At 40.3% G+C, this 18,103-nt stretch overlaps 1 protein-coding gene across 2 annotated transcripts in view; it reads left to right on the top strand.

The window, feature by feature from the left end:
• Positions 1–18,103, top strand: part of MCU (mitochondrial calcium uniporter) — a 120,089-nt gene that overhangs the window by 27,448 nt on the left and 74,538 nt on the right. Inside the window, exon 1 of one of the 2 annotated variants that reach the window (XM_078391362.1) lies at positions 16,340–16,614. The exons of the other annotated variant lie outside the window; for it this stretch is intronic. Coding sequence (XP_078247488.1) covers positions 16,612–16,614 — 3 coding nt within the window. The 5' untranslated portion in view covers positions 16,340–16,611. Of the gene's footprint in view, positions 1–16,339; positions 16,615–18,103 lie in introns of those variants that run through there. 2 annotated transcript variants of the gene reach the window in all.

Below are 18,103 nucleotides of genomic sequence, written 5' to 3'. Positions count from 1 at the left end.
GAGATCCCTTTTGTGGTTTTTATTAGCTTTGGCAGGATGTGAGCAGACAGCCAAACCACAGATATCTGAAGAATACAGCTATATTTGTCTTTTAGTATGTTGACTAAGAATGTGAGAGGAACATAGCAACAGAAAAACAACAGCAGATGCATTGAATTTGGAGTTATTCAGTTGGGATTTAGTTTGAAGAGCAGCATTCATATGTAACAGTGTTTTAAATTCCTCTTCATGTTGCTTCTTAGGGATCGGACTTCTGGATTTCTAGAACTTTCAGAATTTGCCCAGGATCTCTGAGGCAGAACCTCTGGGAGTCTGAGAGCAAAAAGAAAAGGCAAAAGGGAGGCATCTCTACTGGCATATATATATATATATATACACACACACACTTATTTTCATGGCTTTGTGCTTTGAAGAAGAAGGAGACACTCTGGTGCTTGCTGGGAATTGCTACAGTGCTCAATAGGAAGGATAGTTATGTGAGAGACTCTCTTTATAGACCCTGAAGAGTAGCATGACTTCCCTTTCTGTGGAGCATTGCAGTGACTTCCAGCAAGCATGGGGACTTCCTATAAACACTAGTTCTGAATGTAACAGCATGCAATATGTGGCTTGAATACTTTTTGCACATTTCAATGATGTGTGTGTGTGTGTGTGTGTGTGTGTGTGTGTGTGTGTGTGTGTGTGAGAGAGAGAGAGAGAGAGAGAGAGAGAGAGAGAGAGAGAGAGAGAGAGAGGATAGAAAAATACTGTACTGAAATTTATCTGGGGGTTCAACAGTTAACTAAAATATATGCAATATGAAACTATGATAAGTTTGTTTCCTAAACAATTTATGCGGTTTTTTTAGTATTCAGGTAATTGGTTTTCATGTGAGAAGTAATTATACTGTCATTTCACTGTGCTCTGTATTTTTTTCTGTATGACCATGAACATTGAAGCTTATACTATATGCAAATATGCATCAAAAGGGAACTGTTACAGTGGCAGTGATTGCTTATGCTTCCTCAAGATGGCTTGCTGGTCTCACGTTCATCCCTATATAATGGACAAACAGTTTCTATAAAATTGCAGAGTACTCCTGAGGAAAATGTTAACTAGAAACAGCATAGAATAATTTTAGTGGGTCAAATTCTGTATACCATTGTCTGCCAGAAATCTGCATTGGGTTGTTAAAGCATTGCTTTATAATTAATATGGAATACAGCAACTCGGTGCTCTGAAATTATCCTGTTGTCATTAATAGGATGAACAGAACTTAAGAGTAGATGGGATGCAAGTGTAACCTCATTATCATGTTTCTTGCATAACTCTTCATTCGAATTTGGTCTCATTTACGGTCATTAAAAACTTATGTGAAGCATATAAAAACATTCCCCGTTTCTTAACATTCAAAAGTGAATGCCAGTTCATACATAGCCAAAATGGTACCACCTACCCTGTTCCCCAGAAAATGAGACCTAACCTGAAAATAAGCCCTAGTATGATTTTTCAGGATGCTCGTAATATAAGCCCTACCCCTCAAATAACCCCCAGTAAAGTGAAACCCCGCCCTCCACCATTGTGCGGCAACCAGAAGAAGATGACATGACTGTAGGGTGAAAAAAGAGAGTGCAAAAATGGTCTGAAGCTCAACATCAAAAAACCCAAGATCATGACCACTGATCCCATCACCTCCCGGCAAATAGAAGGGGAAGATATGGAGGCAGTGACAGATTTTAGTTTCTTGGGCACCGTGATTACTGCCGATGGTGACAGCATCCCCAAAATTAAAAGACACCTGCTTCTTGGGAGGAAAGCGATGACAAACCTCAACAGCATCTTAAAAAGTAGAGACATCACCTTGCCGACAAAGGTCGACATAGTCAAAGTTATGGCTTTTCCAGTAGTGATGTATGGAAACAAGAGAGCTGGACCATAAAGAAGGCTGACCGCCGAAGAATTGATGCTTTTGAATTGTGGTGCTGGAGGAGACTCTTGAGAGTCCCCTGGACTGCAAGGAGAACAAACCTATCCATTCTAAAGGAAATCAACCCTGAGTGCTTACTGGAAGCTGAGGCTCCAATACTTTGGCCATCTGATGAGAAGAGAAGACTCCCTGGAAAAGACTCTGATGTTGGGAAAGTGTGAAGGCAAGAGAAGAAGAGGACATCAGAGGATGAGATGGTTGGACAGCTACCAACGTGAATTTGACCAAACTCCGGGAGACAGTGGAAGACAGGAGGGCCTGGTGTCCTCTGGTCCATGGGGTCACGAAGAGTCGGACACGACTAAATGACTGAACAACAACATATTGTAGTACATGAAAAAAAAATCACCTGAAAAAAAGCTACAATGAGTTTTTTTGGAACAAAAAGTAATATAATCCTTCTCTTGGAGATGAGAGATGCTCTGATTAGAGAGAGGAGTGAGGAACAACTCAGGCCCCAAAGGGTGGGTGGCTGACCTGCAACTGCAGACACTCTGCTAAATCAGATTCAGGAGCTGGAAGAGGAGGCAAAGTGGACCTACATGTTCGTCATGCCCAAGAGAAAGAAGGGGAACCTTGAGATGTATTTCTAGGACCTGAGGGAAGAGACTGAGAACCGCCAAAGCCTGATAGTTAAGCCTCTTGTTCTCCATTCCCATTAAAAGAGATTATTTCCTCCATGTTAGTAAAGGCTTTCTTTCTGGTAGAATCTTTCTCTGCAACTTTGCTGGAGGGCTTCAGGCTGGACTCAGCCTCTTCCAGCTCAGGCAGAGTGCCCTTATTTAGGATTCAACCTCCTGGACCCCTGAGGGCCTGGGTTTGAGCCCAGATACACCATCCTCTGACAGTCCAGAGCTTGCTGTGATATACAACAAAGTAAACAACCGGATGGGCAGGTAGGACATAAAATAGCTTCCTTTAGAAATGGGTCGTCATAGTCAGGCATAGCTCCTACTATAGCAATTTTGTCATTCGTTGCTGCTATTAACTTTTACTTTTCTGTAAGCGACTGATAGACATTATTATGTGATCAGAGTCAGGTGCTGCATTTGTGGATGCCTGCCGTGGGAACAAAATGTGTCCTATAGCTGCAAGTGATCTATTAGGAGACCCTGAAGCAGTGGAGATGTGTTACTGAATGCAGAGCCACTCTCTGGTAACTAGATTTTCTCGTTCCTGAAGAAAACTTAGAATTTCCTATTTTAGTATCCTAGAACTGTTTCCAAGGGTTTTTTTTTATTTCCTTTAGATCCCTGTTCAAAACTAAGCTTTTAAATGTCGGTACAGCTTTAGGTCAGCTCATCTGGTGCAAGATGGCTGTTGTTGATGTTAATGTCCTCTTCCTCCTTTCTCTCTCCCCCCCCCCGCCCACTGTGGGCGTTTTGCTGTGCTGAAAGAAAAGAGAAACTGATTGACAAATTAACATTCAGTGAAAGTGAATACACTTCTTAAATTGCATGGGTCTGAACAGTACAGTTTTGGTTATAAATGTGTGTGTGTGTGTGTCTGTCTGTCTTCCAATAAATTAATAAATATTCAATAAAAACTGTGCCCCTGGCCCTCCCAGAACACAATGAGTTCAACACTGAAGGCAATAGAGAACTGTTCTGTGTATTTGTGTGTGTGTGAATCAACTGTTTATGCTTCATAGTTACATCTTTTGGGGACATAAGAGTTATGCATGATTTTGAATTATACAGGGGTCTGGCGCCCCTACCCCAGCATTGTTGAAGGGAGAAATGTACACAGAACTGTCTTACAAACCATAAATATTTCTTATCAGCTGCAATGTATTACACTTGAAAGAGGACTTGCTCAACAGGTGACTGTTTTATATCTTGAAACATCCTTTTTTATAGACCATGTCATTGGTTTTAGCTTCTATAGTGAAACATGTTAATTGCTATAAAACTGCTAAAGCTGTTTTAAGCACTTCTTTCTCATTTATAATACTGTAGTCTGATCTTTTGTTCAGTTCTGTCTTGTAAAGTTAATTCCATGTGGAAATAGGATTCTCCATTCAAAGTAGCATATTATTATTATTATTATTATTATTATTATTATTATTATTATTATTATTATTATTATTATTATTATTATTATTATTATTATTATTATTATTATTATTATTATTATTATTATCATTATCATTATCATTATTATTATTATTATTATTATTATTATTATTATTATTATTATTATTATTATTATTATTATTATTATTATTATTATTATTATTATTATTATTATTATTATTATTATTATTATTTCTCAGCATTATTGGTGCACGGTGGTGGACCAAAGGGTCAAGCCTAAAAAGTAGGAGTTAAGTCCTAAAATTTGCAGGTGAGAGGACATGCTGTTGTTGCCGTTATTGTCTTTGTCAGTGTTATCATTGTTATCAAAATTAATGTAAGAACAGACTTAGGTAAAAAAAAAATCAGTAAAATGAAATAAAACCAACCAAAACTATAAAAGCTGTACAAATAAATAAGTCTGTAGAAAGTTAAAATCATTCTAGTACATTAAAGTCTGTCATAAAGTAGTGTAGAAGATACGTATTCACACCTTTCCTGAAAGCATCAAGAGTAGAAAATGTTTGCAGCTTGGAGAAGAGTACATTCCATAATCTAGAAGCCATTATATGGAAGGTTTTCTTCTGTGGACCTCAATATCTGTTGGTACTTTGAAGAGGGCCGTTTCTGAAGTTCTTAATAACTAGACTGGTTCACAACAAGATAGGTAGTTCTTTCGTTAACAAGGACCCAAGCTGCTTGGAGCTCTGAAGTTTAAAACCATCTCCTAGAATGGGGACCAGTAAGCTAATGCCAAATAATGTAAGTCTTTGAATGTTGGGGCATGTGATCTCAATACTGTGTACCAGTTAACAGCCTAAGTGTTTGACTGTCTTCAGGGGGCAGCCCCATCTATATTTTAGCTCTGAAGGCACAATGTAATTTAGGCATGGATGACTGCTGCCAGGCAAAGTAGATAAAAATCAATGATTTTTAAAATTAGATTGATTTGTAGCACTCTCTTCACAAGAACAAAATATGCAACAAGTTTCCCAGAACATGTCAGAGTTGGTTACGTGGATTTTTTTTCCAATAAATAAATCAAATTAAATCAAATTTATTTAAATCACACTTTAAATTTAATTTTTTAATTTAAATCATCAAAATATCTGATTTTTTTAAAAAAAATTAAATTATTTAAATGCATCTTGCTAACAAGGCGAAGTTGACTCAGGAAAGATAATATCTAGTATACTAAATGGAACTGTGCAAAGGCACTTGTTAATGACTGCCACCTAGGAATCTGGAGGCAGCACCAAGCCAAGGAATATTCCCAGACTACAAACCTCATAAGTCCAGAGGAGCACAGTTGCTTCCAGAACAGGTCAAATCTAATATCTAAGTTTGGCTTTCTGCTTACAGCAACATTGGAGAATCAGGTTGCACCTCACATTTTCAAAAACAAGGAAGCTAACCCAGTACTATCTGTGACTCATGAATCCTTGGGCGGCTCTTTCTATAGAGCCTAATGAGCCAGCAAGACTATGGTTCCCAGGAAGATCTACAATTCCCGAGTAATGTTGAGGCAGCCTGAGAAATTACTGGAGAATTCTGCCTGGAAAATTCGGGTACAAAAGTACAAAAATATGAAGGAGCACATCCCAATTATATGCAACTGTGTACCTTAGTTATTTAATTTCAGTGTTTTTTTTCCTGTTTGTATGATTTTGTATTTGCTTCAATTTGAGGTGAACTACAAAGATGACAGAATTATGTTCTGAATTTTCATCAGCTTTGGAATAAATTCGTGCTTATTTCAATTTGAGGTGAAGTAGGGCTTCCAAGGTGATATGATGGATGGAGTGATGGACTAGGATTCTAGGGAATTTACTTGGGGAGTGGAACTGGTAAAACTACTCCTTAAATATCTCACCTATCTGGAAATTCCTATTAGGGTCACAGAAAGTCATTTGTGACTTTGCGGCACTGAACACATACACAAAGATGGTAGAATTATTATTTGAATCAGCTTCAACTCTGGGGTAAATTTTCACTCATTTAACACTGTTTTCTCTGATTAACTAGGATATAATATATTTGTTTCCTGGCATGCTGTTATTCTTATCTTACAGGGATTTCTATGAATACAGTTTTCTTGGTGGTTACTGAATGTGATCTTTGTGAATACAAATTTATCTTCACAAAATCATATAATTCATCTTCCGTGTTCATTTTGTGTTCTCAGATCCTGTTTTCCAACAAAAATTTCATAGGCTTGTTTCCATGTCTTAGTCTTACAGTCCCTATTATGGAATGTAGGTGTTCCTGTTTTGTATGTTTTGCAACTGTGTTGAATTGTTCATAATGATTTTCTACATTTTCTTCATCTTTATCAGCAGCTGAGGCATACTGTGTGATTGTTGATATGAAATTTTCCTTTAGTTGGATGAGTATTGTTGGTCTGAGCTTGAAAAATACCCGTAATGACTGGATTTTTGTTGTGATTCCAACTCCATGATGATGGTTTTTATAAATCACCATCATTATCATCTTAGAAATTTCTCTCATTACTGCCTGAATAAAACATAGCATGCCCATGATCTATCTGTATTTTGATGGATCTGACTGTCTCATTTCCTTTTTTGTATTCTATGTTTTTCCTGCTTCATATACATTGTATGTTTCAAATTCTTATGACTTTCAGACCAGAGGTTGTTAGCATCCTCTGCTGATCTAAAGCCTGCTCAAGACTGATGGCTTTTTTAATATTCCTGCCTAGCCATGTCCGATCTACTTGGAAGATTATGATTGTTTTCCATTGTCTTCCACATGTCAGTGCTATAGCAGCTATAGTATAGCTGATTGTGGTGTCTCTTGTGGCTAACAATACCCACCGTTTTCTATAGTGAAGACTGACTGTAATGCTTTGCTTTGGCCTTTCATTGATGCTGACACTACAGCTGTCTAAGGTCAAATGGGATTTAGAGATGAGGCTTCCATAGGCCTCTGTTTTTTTTGCACCTGAAACAATTCCCTCCTCCATGGTTTGTGTTTATTAACCACTGCTTGGAGCTCATTATGGTGAGATACATGGTGGTGCTAATCCTCAGTGCGGTCTAGTGGCTAATGCCATTTCAGTGTTCCTATGTGATAGGAGGATATGTGGTACAGTAATGCTGAAATTGCAGCTTACGGTTTATTTTCTGTCTAATGCAAAATATATACTACTCCCTAAAGCTGTTTGTCAGTTGTTAATACTTTGAACATTCTGACTTGTGTGAAATACTTGATGATGGATTTGTGTTCCATGGTGCATCTGAATATAAATGATTGTATACAATATTCTGGGTTGGATCTAGGATCTGTCTCCTGTGAATGAAAGGGCTCTCCTCATGGAGGACTCTGTTTTGAGGGATCCCACTCTGCTCAACACTGAAGATTCTGTGGCCCTCCATGAAGCATTTTAATGTGTTTGGAGGGGCTACTATGGGAACAAAAGTGAAGGAATGCTTCTGCCAACCCAATTACATACAGCTAACTCTGGATCCATTCCATGGTGAAGCTAAAGAATGTTTTTGGTAGCCTAGTCTGTATTTGCAGGTGAGGTAAGGAAATAGAGGGACGTGGTAGCAGTCGTAAGATCGAATCCACGCAACAGAGCGAGCTCCCGTCGCTTGTCCCAGCTCCTGCCATCCTAGCAGTTTGAAAGCATGCAAATGCAAGTAGATAAATAGGTACCACCTCAGTGGGAAGGTAACAGCATTCCATGTCTAGTCACGCTGGCCACGTGACCATGGAAACTGTTTACGGACAAACCCTGGCTCTACGGCTTGGAGGCAGGGATGAACACCGCACCCTAGAGTCGAACATGACTGGACTAAATGTCAAGGGGAACCTTTACCTTTACCTAAGGAAATAGACAGCTAAAACTCTGATGACCAAGCTAGGATATAAGTTGGGGCAGGACCGAAAGAGCTGCTTGATTCACCACTTCATTCACAGGTATAGAATGATGGTGGTGATTCTGGCACTCACCCCACCTGGTGTTTGTCACCAGCAAATGATAAACACCCCAAATTCTTTAACTGACTTTGTTTAACCTGTGATAGAAATTTGTTCACCTAGATTATTCCAACTACAAAAACAGGCAAACAATGCATGCTCCTTTCCAATTGCTGATTAACTACTGTCACAGCAAGGGATTGAATTTGCACTGCCCTTTTGGAAGAGTAAGAATACTTCTGGTGAAATACATACAGTCCGTGTTCTTTCTATGACGTAAGCTTAGCTGTGTGTCCCAGTACTGGTCACTGGAATGCACAGTATAATAACTTGTGACTGACTATTTTCAAAATAATAGAAAGAATTGGTAAAGTCAAAAGATTAAAAGGATTGAGTATTACAAACTGTTAAGTTCTTGGTCCATCCGCACACATTCTGTCTCTCTCCCATCTGGCTTTAACTGACTGTCTTTGCATACCTCCAACTAATCACTGCCAGTCAAAACCCAGTGACTTTACTATTGTAAACTAATATATACAAGATAAATGTGATATGGAATTGTCAGTGACAGTGGACTATTTCAGTGGTACTGAACCCATGAACCAAACCTGGAAATAGGGGACATGCTCACCATGGCAATTACAATTTCTTTTCTCCTACTTTTTAACAGTTTAAAATTGTTTCTGTTGGGTGGCCTCAGCAGAAACACAGCCTCAGGCACGACTGTTTTACTTCTTGATCAAAATGTCTTTGTAATTAAGCTAGTGGTACAGTGGGGTCTTGACGTGAGAACTTAATCCGTATTGGAAGGCGGTTCTCAAGTCAAAAAGTCTGTAGGTCAAGTCTCCATTGACCTACAGTGCATTGAAAACCGATTAATCCCGTAACAGGTCGTTTTTGTTCCATTTTGGTTTTTTTCTGGTCTGTAAGTCAAATCTCAGTCTGCAAGTCAAACCTAAATTTTGCGGCCAGAGAAGTCTGTAACTCAAAAAGTCTGTAAGTCAAGCCGTCTGTAAGTCAAGGGTCCACTGTATTCTTGAAGCAGTCCAGAGCAGAAGCTTGCAATGGTAAAAATAAATAAAATAAAATAAAACCCCCACAAAGGGTGCAAATTGTTTTGGCCTCTATTTTCATTTATTTAGATGTCTTGTCCCCCAAATTTGACAAAAAATAAGGGGGGTGCACCAGTGTACTAAACTGGAAAAAATTACTGTTCTGATTACTTCCCTCCCCTCCCGTGCATGTCTCACCTTTTTTAAAGATATGATAGTACTGTGGAAAAAGCAGCTGCACTCTGTCAGTCTTCTGGTGTTGTGGTTGCAAGATCAATTTTGAAACAATATGGTTGTTGATACATTATGGTGTGATCAAATGGTGAAAAAGGTGCACGTCTGATCACACTGAAAAGGCTCGCTTTTAATACCATAGTCTCCCGAGACTGAAGGATACCTACTAAGGAGAGCCATCTCTCTTAAAAAAGCTCTTCTGTCCATCATGGAATCACTGCAACCTTGCCCCCAAAATTAGTAGTCCTAAGTGCATCTTGGATAGGGATCAGATTTGAGGAACACTATTCCTGATATGTTGTGTGATTGCCATGAAAGTGGATCACACTGTACCATGCCACAAGCTGTCCAGAATGCAAATTGTTTTCCCATGTGATTGAACCCTTAGTGTATTATTGTGATAGTGTGAGTTTATTATATGTTGTGAAACTGCCTCCAGTATAAGCTGCCTTGAGTACTTGTCTAAAATAAGAACATGGAACGGCAATAATATTTCCTGTACATTGCTTACATTCTGTCTGGTCTGTTGTTATGAACAGATTAAAAGGATATCTGCATATCTTCCATAAACAGAGAATGTCACAGTCCATTATCACAATGAACGTTGCTTTGTCATGACAAATGTGTCTGCTGATAGCAGTCTGGGGCACCTTTACAATACAAATTAGCGTTTTCATAGCAGTCTTTAAAGATCCTCATAAACGATAACTGTTTGAGAGTAGGTTAGAATTCTTTATAGATTCAGTTAAAGAACTGTGGTGTTGGGGGTTTGTGGTGGGGTGAACATGTTGCTGTTAGATTGGTCTCAGAGGCTGTTGTTAAATATGCCTTAGACTGATTATCTTTAAATTGTCTTCCTTTCGAGAACATGTCGAGCTCTTTTTCATGTAATCATTGTGAATCATGTAATCAATATGAATCACAGTATAGGACTTCACAGGCCTTTTAAATTTCTAGGAGAAACCTCTCACATTTAACCCTGGGAACTTTTAAAATAACATTTAAAATGCCAACTAGTTGCTGCCCAGACAGGTAGATGGTGCTCTCATTTCTTTTTAAATATTGGTATATGACTTTCTCCAGCCTGCTTCTTTAAACATTCCATTCTACCACCACCACTACCATTAACCTAGGGTGCCATTGAGCTTTTTATTGGATTGTTCTGTGATTTTTGTCCCTCTTTACTATTTTTTGTCACAGGAGTATTTAAAATACCTTTAGAACTTTGAGCTTGACACTTGAACCAAGGTATACAAAATCTCCTAATTCTTTCAATGTCTTCATTATCAATGGTTAAGTTTTGTAGTTTCCTGTAGTCATAATTTTGGTCGACTTAAAGTTCAACTAGTGGAGAGTTCTAACTAAACGCAATCCATCTGGAGCAGGAACTGGCAAGCTACTCCAGTATCTTTGCCAAGAAAACTCCATGAAAAGAAACAAAGGGCTAAAAGATATGACGCTGTAAGATGAGCCCCTCAGGTCGGAAGGCATCCCAACATGCTACTGAGTAAGAGCAGAGGACAAGGACAAGTAGCTCCAGAGTTAATGAAGTGGTTGGGCCAAAGCTGAAAGGACGCTCAGCTGCAGATGCACATGAAAGTGAAAGGAAAGTCCGATGCTGCAAAGAAAAATACTACACAGGAACCTGGAATGTAAGATCAGTGAACCTTGGTAAGCTGGATGTGGACAAACAGGAGATGGGAAGAATAAACATTGACATCTTGGGTGTCAGTGAACTAAAATGGACAGGAATGGGCAAATTCAATTCAGACGATTACCATATCTACTATTGTGGGCAAGAATCCCGTAGAAGGAATGGAGTAGCCCTCATTGTCAACAAAAGAGTGGGAAAAGCTTTACTGGAATACAATCTCAAAAATAATAGAATGGTTTCAATATGAATCCAAGGCAGACCTTTCAACATCACACTAATCCAAGTTGATGCATCAACCTCTGTTGAAGAGGCTTAAATAAACCAATTCTGTGAAGACTTACAACACCTTCTAGAACTGACACCAAAGAAAGATACTCTTCTCATTCCTGGGGATTGGAATGCTAAAGTAGGGAGTCAGAAGATAAAAGGAACAACAGGTAAGTTTGACCTTGGAGTTCAAAATGAAGCAGGCCAAAGGCTAATCTGAATTGGGCCCTACAAGCAAATGGCTATTCCAAGAATGAAATCAAAAGAGCCATCAAACCAAGAAAACAACACCAAATTGAAGAGGAAAAACAGCCACCCACAAATAAAGTATTTCTGCCATACATCAAAGGGGTCACAGACCGCATGGAGAAACTTTTGAAAAAACACAACCTACAAACAGTATTCAGACCCACCACAAAAATACAACAAATGTTACGGTCCCCAAAGGACAAAAGGGACCCCCTCACCACTGCAGGAGTATACCGGATACCTTGTTGTTGTGGACAGGTATATATTGGAACCACAAAACGCAGCATTCACACCAGAATCAAAGAACATGAAAGACACTGCAGACTAAACCGGAAAAATCAGCAGTAGCTGAACATACCCTAAAACAAGCTGGACATGAAATTCTATTTCAAAATACAGAAGTACTGGACAACACCAGCAATCACTATGTTAGACATCATAGGGAAGTCATTGAAATCCATAAGCATAAACAGAATTTCAACAAAAAGGATGAAGGCCTAAAACTAAATGTGGCCTGGCTCCCGATATTGAAAAATACAGCCTGTAAAAGGTCAATGAACTCTAATATCTCACCTGACCAATTTGCAGCATTTTTTAAATCAAAAGTGGAGGCCATCCGCCGTGACCTCTCTCCCTTTTTAAATACAGTGGATCGAGCAGAGATGTCCAGCGCTCTGCCTTGCCCGGTAATTCTCAATTTCTTTCAGCCTGTGATGCCAGATTTGGTGGACAAAGTGCTTGATCGCTGTTGGGCCACCACCTCCTCCCTTGACCCTTGCCCGGCCTGCCTAATCAAAGCAGCCAGGCCTGTAACAAGGGAATGGGCCACAGCAATAATTAATGGGTCTCTCCAAGAGGGCAAGGTTCCTCTTGCCCTCAAGGAGACACTCATTAGGCCCATTAGGAAGAACCAAACTTAGCGGTGGATGATATTGGAAATTATAGGCCCGTCGCCATTGTTTCCTTAGCAAAGTGGTGGAGAGGGTGTTGGCAGACCCGCTTCAGGCTCTTTTGGATGAAACCAATGCCCTGGACCCATTTCAGTCGGGTGTCAGGCCACGTTATGGCACAGAAACAGCACTGGTTGCACTGTTGGATGACCTGTTGAGTGAGGCTGATGGGAGCAATACGTCCTTGTTGGTCCTCCTTGATATCTCAGCCGCCTTGATACTGTTGACCATGGTATCCTCCTGGGGAGGCTCTCCGAGTTGGAAATCGCTGGCGTGGTGCTTGCCTGGCTCCGATCCTTCTTGGAGGACCACCTCCAGAGAGTACAGCTTGGGAAGAGTATTTCGGCCCCATGGAGCCTCAATTGTGGTGTCCTGCAGGGGTCGGTCATCTCTCCAATGCTGTTTAATATCTATATGAGGCCGCTGGGCGGGGTCATCAGGGGGTGTGGGGCATCGTACCACCAGTACGCTGATGACACACAGCTCTACATCTCCTTTTCACCTTGTCCCTTCAGCGTTGCCTGGAGACTGTACTACAATGGAAGCAGCTGAATGGGTTGAGGCTGAACCTGGACAAGATGGAGATTCCATTAACGGTTTGGGTGACTCCCTTTCTTTTGGGGGGACAACTCTCACCGCAAACAGCGAGGTTCACAGCTTGGGGATACATCTGGACCCGGCGTTTACCATGGAAACCCAGGTGGCATCCGTGGCCCGCTCCGCCTATTTTCATCTATAGTGGATTGCCCAGCTGCAACCATATCTTGAGGGGGGGGCTCACTACTCTTGTCCATGCACTCGTAATCTCGAGATTAGACCATTGTAACACGCTCTATGTGGGGTTGCCTTTGAGGTTGATGCGGAAACTGCAAATGGTGCAGAGTGCGGCAGCCAGGCTTCTTAGTGGAGTGAGGAAATATCAGCATATCTCCCCTATTCTGGCTGTTTTGCATTAGCTGCCCATTCGTTTCCACATCAACTTCAAAGTGCTAGTGAGGACGTATAAAACCCTAAATGGTTTGGGACCTCAATACTTGGCAGATCGTCTTCTCCCACCAAGATCTACCTGAATCCCCCGGCATAGCCAGCAGGGACGGCTGAGGGGCCTAACGCCGAGAGAGGCCCAGAAAGAAAGAACAAGAAACCGAGCTTTCTTGGCAGTGGCCCCTCGGCTATGGCACAGCCTCCCAACAGAAATCCATCTGGCACCTTCGCTGGGTGTTTTTAAAAGCCATTTAAAAACTTGGCTATTTAGACAGGCCTTCCCTCCAGTCAATTAACTGATCTTTATCTTTGTAAACTATTTCCACTTAGCTATGATTTAAAATGGGACGTGGTGGCACTGCGGGCTAAACTGCAGAAGCCTGTGCTGCAGGGTCAGAAGACCAAGCAGTCGTAAGATCGAATCCACACAACGGAGTGAGCACCCGTTGCTTGTCCCAGCTTCCGCCAACCTAGCGGTTCGAAAGCATGCAAATGCAAGTAGATAAATAGGGATCACCTCGGTGGGAAGGTAACAGCGTTCCGTGTCTAAGTCGCACTGGCCATGTGACCATGGAAGATTGTCTTCGGACAAAACACTGGCTCTATGGCTTGGAAATGGAGATGAGTACCGCCCCCTAGAGTCAAACACGACTGGACAAAAATTGTCAAGGGGAACCTTTACCTTTACCTTTATCTTTCCTTCTAGTCAATTAACTGATCTTTATCTTTGAAACTTTTTCCACTTAGCTATGATTTAAAGTAAGTGTCAAATTATGATGTTTTAAATGATTTTATGATATTTGTTATATTGTGACGCTTTTATTATGTTTGTAGACTTTGTCTAGGGGGGGCGGAGTAAAAATCTAATAAAAATAAAAAGTTAAAAAAGTGCCAAAGAATGCTCCAAGTACCATACAAATGCACTCATTTCACACACTAGCAAGGTTATGCTCAAAATCCTACAAGGTAAACCTCAGCAGTATGTGGACCAAGAACTCCCAGAAGTACAAGCTAGATTTCGAACGGGCAGAGGAACTAGAGAGCAAATTGCTAACATGCGCTGGATTATGGAGAAAGCCAGAGAGTTCCAGAAAAACATATACTTCTGCTTCATTGACTGTGCAGAAACCTTTGACTGTGTGGACCACAGCAAACTATGGCAAGTCCTTAAAGAAATGGGAGTGCCTGACCATCTTATCCTACCTCCTGAGAAATCTATATGTGGGACAGGAAGCAACAGTTAGAAGTGGATATGGAACAACTGATTGTTTCAAAATTGTGAAAGGAGTACGACAAGGCTGTATCTTGTCTCCCTGCTCATTTAATTTATATGCAGAATTCATCATGCAAAAGGCAGGACTGGATGAATTCCAAGCCAGAATTAAGATTGCCAGAAGAAATATAAACAGCCTCAGATATGCAGATGATACCACTCTGATGGCAAAAAGTGAGGAGGAAGTAAAGAACCTCTTAATGAGGGTGAAAGAGGAGAGCACCAAAAATGGTCTGAAGCTCAACATCAAAAAAAGAAGATTACGGCCACTGGCTCCATCACCCACCAAATAGAAGGGGAAGATATGGAGGCAGTGACAGATTTTACTTTCTTGGGCTCCATGATCACTGCAGATGGTGACAGCAGCCATGAAATTAAAAGACGCCTGCTTCTTGGAGGAAAGTGATGACAAAACTAGACAATATCTTAAAAAGCAGAGACATCACCTTGCAGACAAAGGTCCGCATCCTCAAAGCTATGGTTTTTCCTGTAGTGATGTATGGAAGTGAGAGCTGGACCATAAAGAAAGCTGACCGCCGAAGAATTGATGCTTTTGAAATGTGGTGCTGGAGGAGGCTCTTGAAAGTGCCCTGGACTGCAGGGAGAACAAACTTATCCAGGAAATCAACCGTGAGTGCTCACTGGAAGGACAGATCCTGAAGCTGAGGCTCCAGTACTTTGGCCATCTCATGAGAAGAGAAGACTCCCTGGAAAAGACCCTGATGTTAGGAAAGTGTGACAGAAAGAGGAGAAGGGGACAACAAAGGACGAGATGGTTGGACAGTATCATCGAAGCAACCAACATGAATTTGACCAAACTCCGGGAGGCAGTGGAAGACAGGAAGCCCTGGTGTCCTCTGGTCCATGGGGTCGCGAAGAGTCGGACACGACTTAACGATTAAACAACAAAAATGTTCAACTGCAGCCTTACTTTGGCACTTCTTAGAACTGCAGGTACTCTTTGTGTCTTTATGGCAGAAACCCCTTGCTGCTCTAATGCAAATCCCATAGACCTATCAATAGATTCTGCCTGCTTTAAAGTGTGTCAGTCTAAGTGCACTAAAAATATTGTTTTAATTGGTTGTAATGAGTCATGTTTGAATGTGAAGGTTAGATCTCTGAGATGTCTCTGTGTATCGGGGAAAACCCTTTGTTACCCAGATTTATCTGCTCTGAATGTTAATAGAGTTTCCAAACATTCAGACTGGAACAGATTTTGTAATATCATAACCATCTTGGGAACAGTGCACATCTATCCTGGAAATGCCCCAAATCTCTTATACTAAAAGACACTGCAGGATTTCTAAGGCATAGCGTGGGAGTTCCCTGCGCCAGAGGGTAATTTCCAGATATTCTAAAGAGGGGAAGAAAGGATAATGTTTTTAAAATGTGTTTAGGTTATGTTCTGCTGATCAAGAAGCTGACTGTAATCTGCACTGAGGAGGATTTTTTTTCAAGTTGGGGGGTGGGGATTCCGAGCATTATAGTTCTCCCCCTCCGCTTTGCCTGCTTAGTATGCAAAGGAAGTTTCATCATCCAACATGAGTATATCCCTGTCATACATCACACACTAAGCAAAGCAAGCAGCAGTGGTTGCGGAAAACCCTGGTAGTACAAATGCGAGTGCTTTGTTAATAACCTTGGCGCTGCTGCAAGGTTACTAGATGTACTAGCTGAAAGCTACAACTTTATTACCGTTATCAGATTGTCTCTGGGTGCTGCTTCTTCTCAGCTTGAAGCTTGCCATCCTTGTTAAATAGGACATAATCTTATTTTAAAGATTTACAGTATTAATAAACAATTGTTATATAGGTAAAATCTTACACCTCTTGGTTCCTTTCCTTTTAACAAAATAGAAAGAAGATATTATTGAAAGGCTGCTTATGCTTCCAGCATGTCATAAGAAGAAATGTGTTAAAGCTCAAAATAATCAACCTTTGATTATTCGAGTGGACTTCACAATATATGGTTAGTTCATTCTAAGATTTGTTTTGTTCTTGGCACCATTTTTACAGTTAAAGAAATGGAAGATGTTTAATCAATTTTATGAGAATGCATGTGGCATTTTATACTAAAGTATTTGTCTGCTGACCTTGCATGTTTTATTTTAGTCTCAGAATACGTCTGCTTGCATATCTTCCAGACTGCCCTTCTCTAGGCTTGTTGGCTTACATAAATTGGCTTTCTTTGGGGGCATACTATATAAATGTGTAGTCTGTGCCCAGTCCATTATTCTTTTTTTAAAATGAGCTTTCATTCTTTATCGAATAATACTGCCTTCGCCTGAGCATTGTTCATACTGATTACCTTCAAAAGTCATCTTGAATTCATTCTAGGGTTAGTAGTACTTTGTAGACTGTGTATCTGAAAAAGCTTCCCCATCCCTGCATATGATGACATTTTGCAAAGTAATATTATCCCACCATGGGATAGTAAATGACAACTCTGCCTTCATGGATCAAGCCCACTTCCTCAAACATTAGAATGAGACTATATGACTGTCATATTTATATGAAGTCAACAATTATATAGTCCTCAATGAACCTTAGAAAATTGGTCCTCTCTAGTACAAATACTTCAATAATAATTTTTTTAAACAGAGCAGATAGATCAAATCAGCTTTGGTGGTATGATCATATGCATGCAAGATTGATTTGACATTTTAGGTAAGAGGTATATAAATGAGTTGCAAGCTTCAGAAATCCTTTTACAAACATGTGTTCCTGCAAGACTGTAATCTTTCTTCCTGTTTATCAGCTGAGCTGTCCAATAGGGACCTTGCTTAATTTGCCCTACATCCTGAATGAATGTACTAGAGCAGGGGTCTCCACAGTACAGCCCGCAGGCCACATCCAGCCTCCTTGCCTTTTTATCTGGCCTGTGCTTGTGGACATGCAGGCATGCAGGTGGGCAGGATTGTGGGCAGATATGCAGGAATTGCGGGCATGCGTATGTTCCTTCGGCCCTGAAAAATATGGAAAATATGTGGGCCTCACAATGAAAAGTTTGGAGACCCCTGTAGTAGAGGAGACAGGAGAGATAAACCTCTCGAAACAGTTTACGTGAAACAAAAATTTGGTTATTTGTTTTTATTTTATTGGGACTAACTTTAGAGATTATTTGTTTGTTTGTTTGTTTATTTATTTATTTATTTCCCAGCTTTTCCCTTCCCATCTAGATTCAACAAATCTACTCTGGGTGGTTTATAATCTGAGTATAAAACAGAAATTAAAACCACAATATCAAACAACATAGAACTATGATTAGTTATGAATAATTAGATAATATTAGTCAGCCTTCTCTCTCTGCACAGTTAAATCTCAGTTGTTTCCTGATGTTCTTTGCTGGAAACTCTTGCTTTCAACCTGTACATTTCCTTCCTGCCATCATCTGAATATTTGGAAACCATCTGTGAATTGAGTTTAGGTTTCCTCAATATGTGATTAATATTATTATG

This window comes from Pogona vitticeps, chromosome 3, assembly GCF_051106095.1.
Source record: "Pogona vitticeps strain Pit_001003342236 chromosome 3, PviZW2.1, whole genome shotgun sequence".
Taxonomy (NCBI): domain Eukaryota; kingdom Metazoa; phylum Chordata; class Lepidosauria; order Squamata; family Agamidae; genus Pogona; species Pogona vitticeps.
This window is presented reverse-complemented; position numbering and strand designations above follow the sequence as displayed.